The sequence below is a fragment of the Barbus barbus genome, assembly GCF_936440315.1.
Source record: "Barbus barbus genome assembly, chromosome: 24".
NCBI classification, from domain to species: Eukaryota; Metazoa; Chordata; class Actinopteri; order Cypriniformes; family Cyprinidae; genus Barbus; species Barbus barbus.
The window spans coordinates 30077273-30089519 of record NC_136752.1 but is presented as its reverse complement, the minus strand read 5'-3'; the positions used below and the strand labels follow the sequence as shown (position 1 = coordinate 30089519).

Sequence of the window (12247 nt, the reverse complement as noted above, 5' to 3'; positions counted from 1 at the left end):
ATTTCCTTTATTTTACCAGGATAGTCCCATTGAGATATAAAATCTCTTCTTCCAGGGAGTCCTGGCCAAAATGGCATCGCAAAAAAGTTTCACACAAAACAGTATACATATACATTAAAACTCATACACACACAAAAAAACCTTACTTCTTAATTAAAACATTTACACGTTTCCTTACAGTTAGACCATAAAACATTTTTAAAGGTATTTAGCGAAGGAAGTTTTTCCAACATTAAAATACTCTCTCATTCCATAAGAAAGGTGCATAAAAAGAGAAAGCAGTTTTGCCAAACTCTGTGTAAACTCTAGGAACATGTAAAAGCAATCTATCAGTCGATCTTGTACTATAATGACAAGTATAATAAGATAGTAGACTACATATATAAGAGGGTAATTAACCTAACAAGGCCTTAGCTGTAAACAACAACATATGTATTGTGACGAGTCGGCTGCCTCCCCCCTTATTGTCATCACCACCCCGTCCCGTATTCGCCGCCCTTCACCAGGCTCCCGACAGGAGTGGGTGTGTGAGAGAGGAGGGGCGCTGAAACAGCCAGGGCTGGCGGCGTGTGATGAGGCGCACCTGATGTGAATAGAGCCTCATCACCGCCGCCGTTTAAATGCCGAGCGCGCCTCTCCTCGGGAGACCGGTCTCTTCCCCGTGCATGCACGCTGGTGTCCTCGTGGGTCCAGGAAGGGTGCGTCGAGGAGGAGGATTGCCGCACCCGTGAGACGGCTGATGGGCCAGAATGCCAGGCCGTCGAATCCCCCAGAAGCGCCGGGAACCCAGGAGTTGGAAGAAGCCGCGCAAGAGACGCCGCCACTCGCTCCTGGCCCCGAGAGGGGAGCGCGTGCGGCCACCGGACTCCGCCCCTTCCCTTCTTAACACTACCCTCCTGCACAAGCCCCGCAGCACAACGAGGACACCAGATTCCCCGTTTATTTGGACACTTTTTTTCCCCCTTTGGACACTTTATTTTACCTTTTATTGTTTAATAAAAACCTCTCCGAGGCTTGACACCACACCCACTGTGTCTGTCGTTTGCTCCTCCCGCCACAGTATTTTTCTCCTCTGAAACAAAGAGGACCAACCCACTAATTCATACAAGCTACAATGATGAGTGTGAGAAGAAGCACAAGTCACAAATCGTAATGCAGCATGGTATACATAATCCGACTTTTTTAAAATAGAAGAACTTGCATGCATCTAAGTCACATCACCATAATCCAGCACCGAAGCAAAACAACCTTGTATAATTCTCTCCCTTGCTTCAAAGGGAAAACATTTCTTTAAACGATACAAAAAACAGATACTTTTTTAATAGATTTTCAATATGTACCTTAAAACTCAGCCTTTCATCCAGCCATATACCCAAATATTTGTAGCAACTAACTCTTTCTATACTCTCACTCTCTAAACTTAAAATAAAGTAATCCGATTTAATGCCATGTCTGGTAAAAAACATATATTTCGTTTTATTAGAATTTAATACCAATTTTAAATTTGACAATGAAAGTTGCAATGTCCTAAAAGATTCTTGCAAAAAAATACAGCTTGGTCCAAGGAACGTGCTACTGTATAAATAACAGTGTCATCAGCGTAGAAATGAATTTTAGCTGGGGTTATCCCACATCCCAAATCATTAATATATATTGAAAATAAAATGGGTGCTAAAATAGATCCCTGTGGGACACCTTTTATAATTTTTAACTCTGATGAACTATAATTTTCTGTCTAAAACCCACATACCTGAGTTTTTGCAACAAAACTGTATGATCTACAGAGTCAAATGCTTCGGTAAGGTCTACAAATAAAGCTGCACAATACTGTTCACTATCCAAGCAATTTATAACATAATTTATGACCGATATGGCTGCTGTTATAGTACTGTGACCGGATCTGAAGCCTGACTGAAATTTATTTAAAATTGCATTTTCAGTTAAAAATTGTTTTACTTGTTCATTTATAAAGGATTCAAATACTTTTGCCATCACCGGTAACTGTCACAAACTCGACCATCCACCTCACCAGCGTCAGCAGGTTTCTTCTTTGTCAAAAAGAAGGATGGAGGATTACAGTCAATGAGATCACAGTCAAGTTCCGCTACCCTCTGCCACTGGTTCCAGCCGCCCTAGAAATGCTCCATTCTGCAAAATACTTTACCAAGCTTGACCTTCGCAATGCATACAACCTTATCCGGATGAGAAGAAAATCAACTCAGTGTTAAACTGGCCCACACCCAAGACCACAACGGATCTGCAGCGTTTCCTGGGGTTTGCCAACTTCTACAGACGTTTCATACGCAACTTCAGCACCATAGCCGCTCCGTTAACGTCATTGCTTAAGGGAGGCAAGCGCTACCTCGCCTGGCCTACAGCAGCATCAGAGGCTTTTCAGCAACTCAAGGAACGTTTTAACTCCGCACCGATTCTTCATCACCCCGATCCAGAGCTCGAGTTCACGGTTGAGGTGGATGCCTCTCACACAGGCATTGGAGCCATCTTGTCTCAACGTCAAGGTAACCCCGCTAAGCTCTATCCATGTGCTTATTACTCCAGGAAACGCAACGCTGCTGAGAAGAACTATGATGTTGGGGATCGAGAACTACTAGCCAAAGTAGTTGGCTTTCGAGGAGTGGAGGCATTGGCTAGAGGGCGCCAAACGACCTTTCATTGTACTCACTGATCACAGAAATCTGGAATACATCAGGTCAGCCAAACGCCTTAACTCCCGTCAAGCAAGATGGTCACTGTTCTTTTCCCGATTTGACTTTCATGTTACTTACCGTCCTGGCTCAAGGAATGGTAAAGCTGATGCTCTCTCCAGACAATTTGAATTCAAACACCACCAACGAACCGGTCATTCCCACATCTCTCATTCTCGCTCCCGTACAATGGGACATTATGACAGAGATTACCGAGGCACAAGCCGATGATCCCACGCCACCTGAATGCCCACCTAACTTAACTTTTGTTCCAGTAGATCTTTGACAACGCATCCTACGGATGATTCACGAATCTCCCAGTTCCGGTCATCCCGGCATCACAGCTACTGTTCACCTTATTAACAACCGTTTCTGGTGGCCATCGGTACAGAAGGACGTTGCCATGTTCATCCAGCACTGTGCCACCTGCAACATTACCAAGTCATCTCATCAATGCCCAGCTGGCTTACTTCAACCTCTACCCATACCTCAACGACCCTGGTCCCATATCGCCATCGACTTTGTCACTGACCTTCCTCTTTCCAGAAATCACACCACCATACTTACAGTGATCGACCGCTTCTCCAAAGCATGCCGCCTCATTCCTCTCCCCAAGCTCCCCACAGCCTTCGAAACAGCAGAGGCTTTGCTGGAACATGCGTTTTCCGATTCTACGGACAGCCCGAGGACATTGTCTCTGACCGTGGACCACAATTCACCTCCAGAGTCTGGTCTGCCTTCTGTCAGCAGCTCAACATAAACATCAGTCTAACCTCTGGCTATCACCCCGAGTTCAATGGCCAAGTGGAACGGCTCAATCAAGAACTAATTTGGTTTCTAAGATCTTACTGCCACAACAATCAGAACGACTGGAGTCGATATCTGCTTTGGGCGGAATATGCTCAGAATTCACTACGCAAGCCTTCGACTGGTCTAACACCGTTCCAGTGTGTGCAAGGGTTTCAGCCTCCCCTATTTCCCTGGTCAGGGGAACCCTCTGATCTGCCCGCTGTCAATGACTGGCTACACCGCAGTGAGGAGACCTGGAATTCATCTGCAACGTGCTGTACGCCGGGTCAGAGAACAGGCCAATCGTCGTTGGAGACCTGGTCCCCCCTATGCTCCGGGTCAGTGGGTGTGGTTATCCACCAAGGACCTTCGCCTTCGTCTCCCGTGCAAGAAGCTCAGTCCCAGATACGTGGGTCCTTTCAAAATAATTTGTCAAATTACACCAGTTTCATATCGTTTAGCACTTCCTGCCAGTTATCGTATCTCACCCACTTTTCATATGTCTTTGCTCAAGCCCGCCGGTGGTCCGAGAGGAGAGGGAACCAGGAGGAGGCCGCTGAGGAGCGCACCCCTCCTATCGTGGTAAACGGCGAGGAGGCGTATCGAGTCAGGGAGATCTTGGATTCCCGACGCCGAGGCAGGGTGTTACAATACCTCATCGACTGGGAGAGGTACGGTCCCGAGGAGAGGTCCTGGGTCAACGCCCAGGACATCCTGGACCCCACGCTCACGGATGATTTCCATCGTCTGCATCCCAACAGACCCGCTTCTCGCACCCGTGGAAGGCCCCGGCGGAGAACCGCCCCTCGCTTCAGGAGCCGCTCGCAGGAGGGGGGGCTCTGTCACAAACTCGCCCTCTGTGGCTCTCCCTGAACACCACCGGAGGGCACCATCACCGGAATATTAACCGAACTGCCCTGTACAATGCCCTGTACCTGAGACTGATTGCAGCACAGGTGTTTCCCATCACTGTTACCCCATATAAGCGGCAATCTCCAACAACTCACCGCGAAGTCTTGTATTGCCCCGGCTACACTACTGGGCGTTTAGTCCATGTTTATTGATCTCCCGTTTACGACCTTGGACTGTTTATCCGACTCTGTGATTCTCTGCTACCTGCCTTTGTGACCTGATCTCTGGACTGTTGTTTACTTCCCCTGTCTGCCGCCTGCCTCGACTCTAGCCTGGATATCGTTTATGGATTCTGATTTATCTCTGACACCCCTGTCGCTGTTGACTGATCTCTGCCTGTTTGACCCTGTCTTATCAATAAAGCTGAAAATGGATCCCTCTGCCTCAGACCCCTCATTACAGTAACTTTGAAATCGGGCGATAATTATCTAATTCAAATGGGTCGCCACCTTTTAACAAGGGGAGAACTATAGCTGATTTCCATGCACGAGGGATAGCATTTGAGGTTAAACTTAAATTAAAAATAAAAGAGATGGGCTCTGTTATCAGTGCTGCAGCAATTTTTTAAAAATAAGGTTCTATTTTATCAAACCCTGCTGATTTTTTACAATCCAAATTTAATAATGCTTTGTAAACTTGTATATCCGAAATTGGAGTAAAGGCAAAAGACTGAGTGGAACAAGATGATGTGGTTTCCATAGCATCTATGTTAGATGTTTTAATTTGTTCTTTAAGCAGAGATAAAATGACTATTAAAAGTATTCACAATATTTTCTTTTCCTCTAATTACGCACTTATTTAATTTCAATAATCAGGCAGACTGGTAAAAGTTTTTGAACCAGAATTTGGTTAACTTCCAAAACTTTGTTGGATCATTCAAATTTTCATTTAACATGTTTAAATAATAATCACGTTTTGAGTTTTTTACCAATTTAGTACAATTATTTCTTGTTGTTCTGTAATTAACCCAGTCCAATTGATTATTTGTTTTCTTAGCTAAAGCCCACGCAACATCTCTTTTTTTGAAAAGTGAAGATATTGACTCATTAAACCATGGATTGTCTCTATTACTTATTCTAAATCTGTTATAAGGTGCATATTTATCACATAAAGCTAAAAAAGTTGATCTAAAATACTCCCATGCTAAGTCAACATCAGGTATTTGTAAAACAAAGCGCAAATCACTATTATAAATATCTTGCAAAAAAGCTTGTTCATTAATATATTTAAATTGTCGTTTCAAAATAAAACGTGATTTACCCTTTGGAATCCTGCAATCTCTCAAACATATATTGCACAGTGATCACTGACACCATTACAAAATACTCCAACTGCGGTAAATCTATGAGGAGCATTTGTTAAAATTACATCAGGTAGAGTGGATTTAGCTGGATCTTTCTGATTTAACCGGGCAGGCAAATTTATAAGTTGCTCCAAACAAAGAGAGTCACAAATACCCCTGAATGGATCAGACATATGTGATGACCAGTCCCAATTCAAATCCCCAAGTAAAATCAATTCTGATGTTGTCCACTCGTTAAGAAAGTCAATTAATGAAGTGATAGCTTCACTTGATGCCGATGGTGGGAGCAATAACATCCCTCAACGACGATATCAGGTCCATTTTGAAAAAGTAATCTAATTGCAAGACGTTCAAAGCATTTTGGTTTGCTGATGGAAATAATACAAGTGCAGTTTAGTTTAGACTTAACATAAACTGCAACTCCACCACCTTTTTTTGTACGGTCTTATCTAAAAAGTTGAAATCCCTCAATAAGTACCATGGAATTCGGCACTGATTTATTTAACCATGTCTCAGAGAGAACGATAATATCGGAATTTGTTGAATCGGCCCATATTCTTATCAAGTCCATTTTATTTACCAGACTGCGTACATTAAGATGAAAAAAACGTAATCCGTTGCTTGACTTGAATTCATCTGGAGTTTGAAGCTGCACCCTCTCTGGGCCTGGATTCGGATGAATATTGCCCGACAATAATAGCAAAACAAGAACCCACCAGTTTTTCCTCGCTGAGCCGGCTGACGGGCCATCGCTACAGATGGACACTGCGTAGGGAGATAACTTTCCATTTCCCCAGGAACAAAGGCATCGCAGACCTCTTGGTTCATCTCTCAAATCGAAAGGCGTCCGAGAAACGAGGTACTTCTCAAACGCCCGAGTCATCAGGATACCACCTCCGCCATCTGGCTCCAGGATAGTCATAGCACTCGGGATAGTCCACCTGTGCCATAGCGCAGGCTTATCTCACCCCTCATCAGCATTAGCGTTAGAGAACATGCCGACAGTGGGGATCCACAACGCCAGGCAGCCAAGCAGGTAAACGAGTCCAGAGTGTATCCGCATTTTCGCAATACAATTTAATAAAATGCAAAAAATTATACAACGAACTCAGGAACAATCGTAAAACAATCTTTGATATCCTTATACATAAAAACTGAAAACAAAACACGCGCACTACATACAAGCCGCCATTTTGGATTTGCTTCAAGCTGTATGCCAAAACCGTTGCCTAACGGTTTGCTATGGTTTCCAGATTGAACGACATGTTTCCTGGAAACGGTGTAGAAACGGGGTTTGAGATACGTTTTCTCATGTTTGGTGGGTGTGTCAAACATGTCAGCCCAATCAGCAGCAACGTGTATATAAACCACGCGGTATTAAAGAGACAGCTCGCACTATGGGTCCAAGTGAAGTCGTTTACAAATGTGTCCACTGCAGCTCAGTATACGCGACAATTGAAGATATTAAAACGTTTGTCATAAGAGTTTTATAGTAACATAGCTTATCAACATGATGATGGTGAATTTGTAAGTAAATGTAATTAACATCAAAATAAATTCAGAAGAGCAAGTATATTGTTTGCACATGTTTATTTACATTAAAAGCAAAATAACTGAAATAATAAGAGCACAAGTATAAATCTGGAACTTCTTTGTCTGTCTAAATATCATGTAGTAATTGCAATGTCTTCTGTTCCGGTCCGTATGCTTTCCTTAGGAAGGTGTGCTAGACACTGATTAATGTAACATAAAAATACTATACATATTTATATATTTTGCTATTGTATTGGGGAGTGACACTTTCATAAACTTTTCTATGCTCCTCTGATTATATAATGGTAAATATTACAATATCATAGCACAAAAACAGTGATCAGCAATAATGATAAGCCTGATAATCACAATAAAAATAATAAGGTCATATAGATCTCGGAGGTAAACAGTGGATTATCCTTCACCTGAAATTTATTTTCATCCTGAAATGCGAGGCAAATGTTGGATCACAATAATTAGGAATAATCATAAATCCTTTCACTCGACTGGGATGTTCTCTTTTATTCTGGGCGGCAAGGGCAGTGACTGTAACATCAAACGTATTTTGCAGTATTAAACACGTATTTATACCAATTTCACCAGGCTCCGAAAATTATTCAAAAAGAACACAGAGAGTGGCCTTCTCAGCTGCCATAGTTGCAATATTTGTGTCATCAGAACAAGGTGTTCAACGAACCACCGTTTCCGTTCAATAAACGATTTGCACCATTTTATAGGGGCTGAATGTGGCCCTGGATTCAGTTAATGCAGGATAAAACCAAGGCCGAATTCAAAATGGCAGAAATTAATACAAGTATGCTATTTTTAATTATGCTCAAGTTTGTTTTTCATGCATGTAACAAGGATAATTGAATCAATGAGAATCACACAGTTGCATAAGCTCCAACTCATGCAAGTCTGGAGAATCGTGAGGTTTAATCAAGAGGGAGGAGCTATCATTAATTAGCTGAAATCTGTAGCGTACAAAAAGACCAAAAGGCTGCACTTCTACTTTGCGACTAGCTGTTGAACAATGGCTGGAAGTTGGTGTTTGTTTCAGATTTTGGCAGTTTGTACTTTCTGTCATGCTGTTCCACAGTGGAGTAATTTGCTTCAGAACCCTCAATCTCTGATGTTCCAGCAAACTGACCAGTGGTTTCAGCAGCCAGCTCAACGGCAAACTGACCAGCGGTTTCAGAAGCCAGCTCAACAGCAAACTGACCAGCGGTTTCAGAAGCCAGCTCAACAGCAAACTGACCAGCGGTTTCAGAAGCCAGCTCAACAGCAAACTGACCAGCGGTTTCAGAAGCCAGCTCAACAGCAAACTGACCAGCGGTTTCAGAAGCCAGCTCAACAGCAAACTGACCAGCGGTTTCAGAAGCCAGCTCAACAGCTAACTGACCAGCGCTTTCAGAAGCCAGCTCAACAGCTAACTGACCAGCGGTTTCAGAAGCCAGGTCAACAAACTGCCCAGTGGTTTCCTCCGCAGTTTCAGAAGCCAGTTCAACAGCAAACTGACCAGCGGTTTCAGAAGCCAGCTCAACAGCTAACTGACCAGCGCTTTCAGAAGCCAGCTCAACAGCTAACTGACCAGCGCTTTCAGAAGCCAGCTCAACAGCTAACTGACCAGCGCTTTCAGAAGCCAGCTCCGATACAAACTGCCCAGCGGTTTCCTCAGCAGTTTCAGAAGCCAGTGGCCCAGGCAGAGTACCTTGATAAATGTGCTGTAGCTGATTATGAGCAGATCCAATGTGGACAACCTGGGATCAGTGGTGCTGAGTGTGAAGCTATCAACTGCTGCTTTAACGGACAGCAGTGTTACTATGGGAGGGCAGGTAAGCTTTCTCAATCTTACTGTTCATGTTAAACAGATTCTCAGCACTAACCTGTTCTTGTACCTTTTGTTCCAGTGACTGTCCAGTGTATTAGAGATGGTCAGTTTGTGGTAGTGGTGTCTAGAGACGTTACTCTGCCTAGACTGAGTCTGGATTCGGTTAGTCTACTGGGTGGAAATGACCCACCTTGCGGTCCTGTGGAGTCCACGCCTTATTTTGCTATATACCAGTTCCCTGTGACCGCATGTGGCACGAGCATGATGGTGAGCAGCTGCTTCTGGTGTAATTCTGCTTTGCTTATGGACTGGATGCCAACAGTGTTGCTATTCACAGGAGGACCGCGGATATGTGGTGTATGAGAACAGAATGACCTCCTCGTATGAAGTTGGCATTGGACCGTTTGGTTCCATCACTAGGGACAGTCATTTTGAGTAAGTGATCTATGACTTGGTGTGAATTTTAACCTTTGATAAATGCTACAAGCTCACCGTCTGTTGTCCAGGCTTCTCTTTCAGTGTAGGTACTCTGGAACTTCTGTTGAAGCTCTGGTTGTGGAGGTCAACTCTGTTCCTCCACCTCCACCAGTAGCTGCTCCTGGACCTCTCAGGGTGGAGCTCAGGCTGGCCAATGGCCAATGTGTAACCAAAGGGTGCGCAGAAGGTGAGGTCTTATCCTGTGTCTCCCTAAAGCCTTTCAAACTTGAGTGTGGTTAAACCCCAGTGTTCCTCAGGGGATGAGGCCTACACGTCCTACTACAGTGACGCTGATTATCCCGTCACAAAAGTCCTGCGGGAGCCTGTGTATGTTGAGGTGCGCATTATGGAGAGGACTGACCCCAACATTGTCCTGATGCTGGGACGTTGTTGGGCAACTTCAACCCCCAGTCCACTCAGTCTCCCCCAGTGGGACCTTCTGGTTGATGGGTGAGTGTACAGCCGATCTTATCCAGTTTGTCTACTGGGAGGCGCTTTCTAACCTTCTCTTTCTTCAGATGCCCTTACCAGGACGACCGTTATCTGACCACACTGGTTCCAGTGACTGGATCGTCTGGTCTTCAGTTCCCAACCCACTACAAGCGCTTTGTTGTGAAGATGTTCACATTTGTAGCTCCAGCCTCACTGGCTCCTCTGCAGGAAACCGTATGCCCCCCATTACTTGACCGGTTTTGTTTTTACTACTTGTGGATTCTATGACTTGCTCCTCTCTTCCCTGTCAGATCTTCATCCACTGCAGCACAGAGGTGTGCCATCCATCTTCTGGCTCTTGTGAGCAAAGCTGCACCAGGAAACGTGAGTTCTTGCTTTAACTTGACCAGCACAACTGAACATTTATAAGCGGGTTCACGCTCCTAAAATCTTCTCTTTCAGGAAGAGACACTGCTATCAAGGCCAGCTCGAGTGAGCAGACAGTGGTTTCTAGTGGAGAAATTACTCTGGTCCTGTAAATCTAGTATTTTTAATAAACCTTGCAGAACACCAAGATCTTTTTGTCTATTGGTACTTTTGACTTTGCCGAATCTGATATTACTTGCCTCTTCCGCGTTTGTGGGGTTTTTTTTCTCCCCCACACTTTTAAACCAAGGTTCCACGACCTCTTGTACAGTCATGCCTCGACTTGATAACCTGGGCCACTGCATAGGGTACCAAATTAAGGGTTAATCACTAACTTTTTGTTAACGGGACGTTTAGCCCAACCAACATGCATTCATCACATCCAAGTCACTTTTAATTATATAGTGCTTTTAACAATGCAAATTGTCAAAGCAAAACTGCACTATCAAAATAGGAAAATGTTGTCAATGTAAAATGACAAGATTAAGCTCCTTTCAGTTGAAGGAATTTCATTATTGAGTTCAGTTTAAATGGTGTCTTTTGCAATCAGGTCAACATCAGCAAGGAACCAAAACTCCATCGGTGCCAGAATGGAGAGAAACCAGGCTCTGTCGGGGGGCAAGTTCTCCTCTGGCCAAACGAACCAGCAGTTCAACTGCAGCACAGTCAGATTATAAGGGTTCCAGTGGTCTTTCCCCAATGTTGTCTAAGTGGCGGGGTCCTCTCAGGGGCTCATCTAGGTGTCCAGGGGCCTGTTACATAAGTTTACCAATTAGGTCAGGTTTATTTTAGTTGGTTTGATTTATTGTCAGTTGATTTGGTTCTAAATAAGTCAGACTAACTGAAATAAACCTGACTGACTTGGTAAACTTGTTTTATGAAACACGACCCTGGTCTCCACTGATGTTCAGGGCTGTAGAGGTCATCTCTGGGTGCTGATCCACTATCTGATCTGGATATGAACTGGATCTGGGGACTGCAGTGACCATCTTGTCTGGATACGGACCGGATCGGGTGGCTACGGTGACCTGGAAATAAGAGAGAAACAGACTAATATTAGTGTAGATGTCAATCTTCTTACGATGTAACGAGTACATTGTGTTACAGGGAGTGTTCCTGGACCTAATTAATGCAGCCTAACAATCCTCTAACGGATTTGACTATTAGAAGTGTGTACGCCAGGATAAAGAGATGGGTCTTTAATCCAGATTTAAACTGACAGAGTGTGTCTGCCTCCCGAACAGTTTTAGGTACATTGTTCGGCGCTAAATAGAAAAAGGATCTGCCCCCGGCAGTTGACTTTGATATTCTAGGTATTATCAAATGGCCAGAGTTTTGAGAACGTAATGGACGTGGAGGACTATAATACGATAAGCTCTCAAGTTCTGAGGAGCTAAACCATTCAGGGCTTTATAAGTAATTAACAAGACTTTAAAATTTATACAATGTTTAAGATTGCCATAAACGACAATTCAAGAGCCAGTGCAATGTTGACAGAACCGGGCTAATGTGGTCATACTTCCTGGTTCTAGTAAGAACTCTAGCTGCTGCTGCATTTTGAACCATAGCTGTCGAAGAATTTACAGAGCAGCCATCAAGTGTTAAACAATGTTCTAGGTTATTACTTTTGGGGATTTTAGGTCCTAAATTAAGACCTCTATTTTTAACCTCCAACCTTGTGTTTCCTGATGATATTGTACATGTAAATCGTGAAAGTAACGGCCCTAGTACTGAGCTTTGAGGTACTCCATGCTGCACTTGTGATCGATATACCTCTTCATTCACTGCTACGAATTTATGGCGGTCAGATAAGTACGATTTGAACCATGCTAATGCACT

At 43.9% G+C, this 12247-nt stretch overlaps 1 protein-coding gene across 1 annotated transcript; it reads left to right on the top strand.

Annotated features, from left to right (window-relative positions):
* Positions 1-6704: 6704 nt before the first annotated feature.
* On the top strand, positions 6705-11085 carry LOC306843536 (zona pellucida sperm-binding protein 4-like; the record flags this gene model as incomplete). Its single annotated transcript, XM_079375064.1, has 11 exons — positions 6705-6745; positions 7427-7430; positions 8774-9077; positions 9153-9340; positions 9411-9508; positions 9580-9737; positions 9808-10000; positions 10069-10216; positions 10294-10366; positions 10445-10517; positions 10959-11085. 11 exons carry the CDS (start codon positions 6705-6707, stop codon positions 11083-11085), a joined length of 1407 nt encoding a protein of 468 aa, XP_079231190.1.
* Between the last annotated feature and the right edge of the window lie 1162 nt (positions 11086-12247).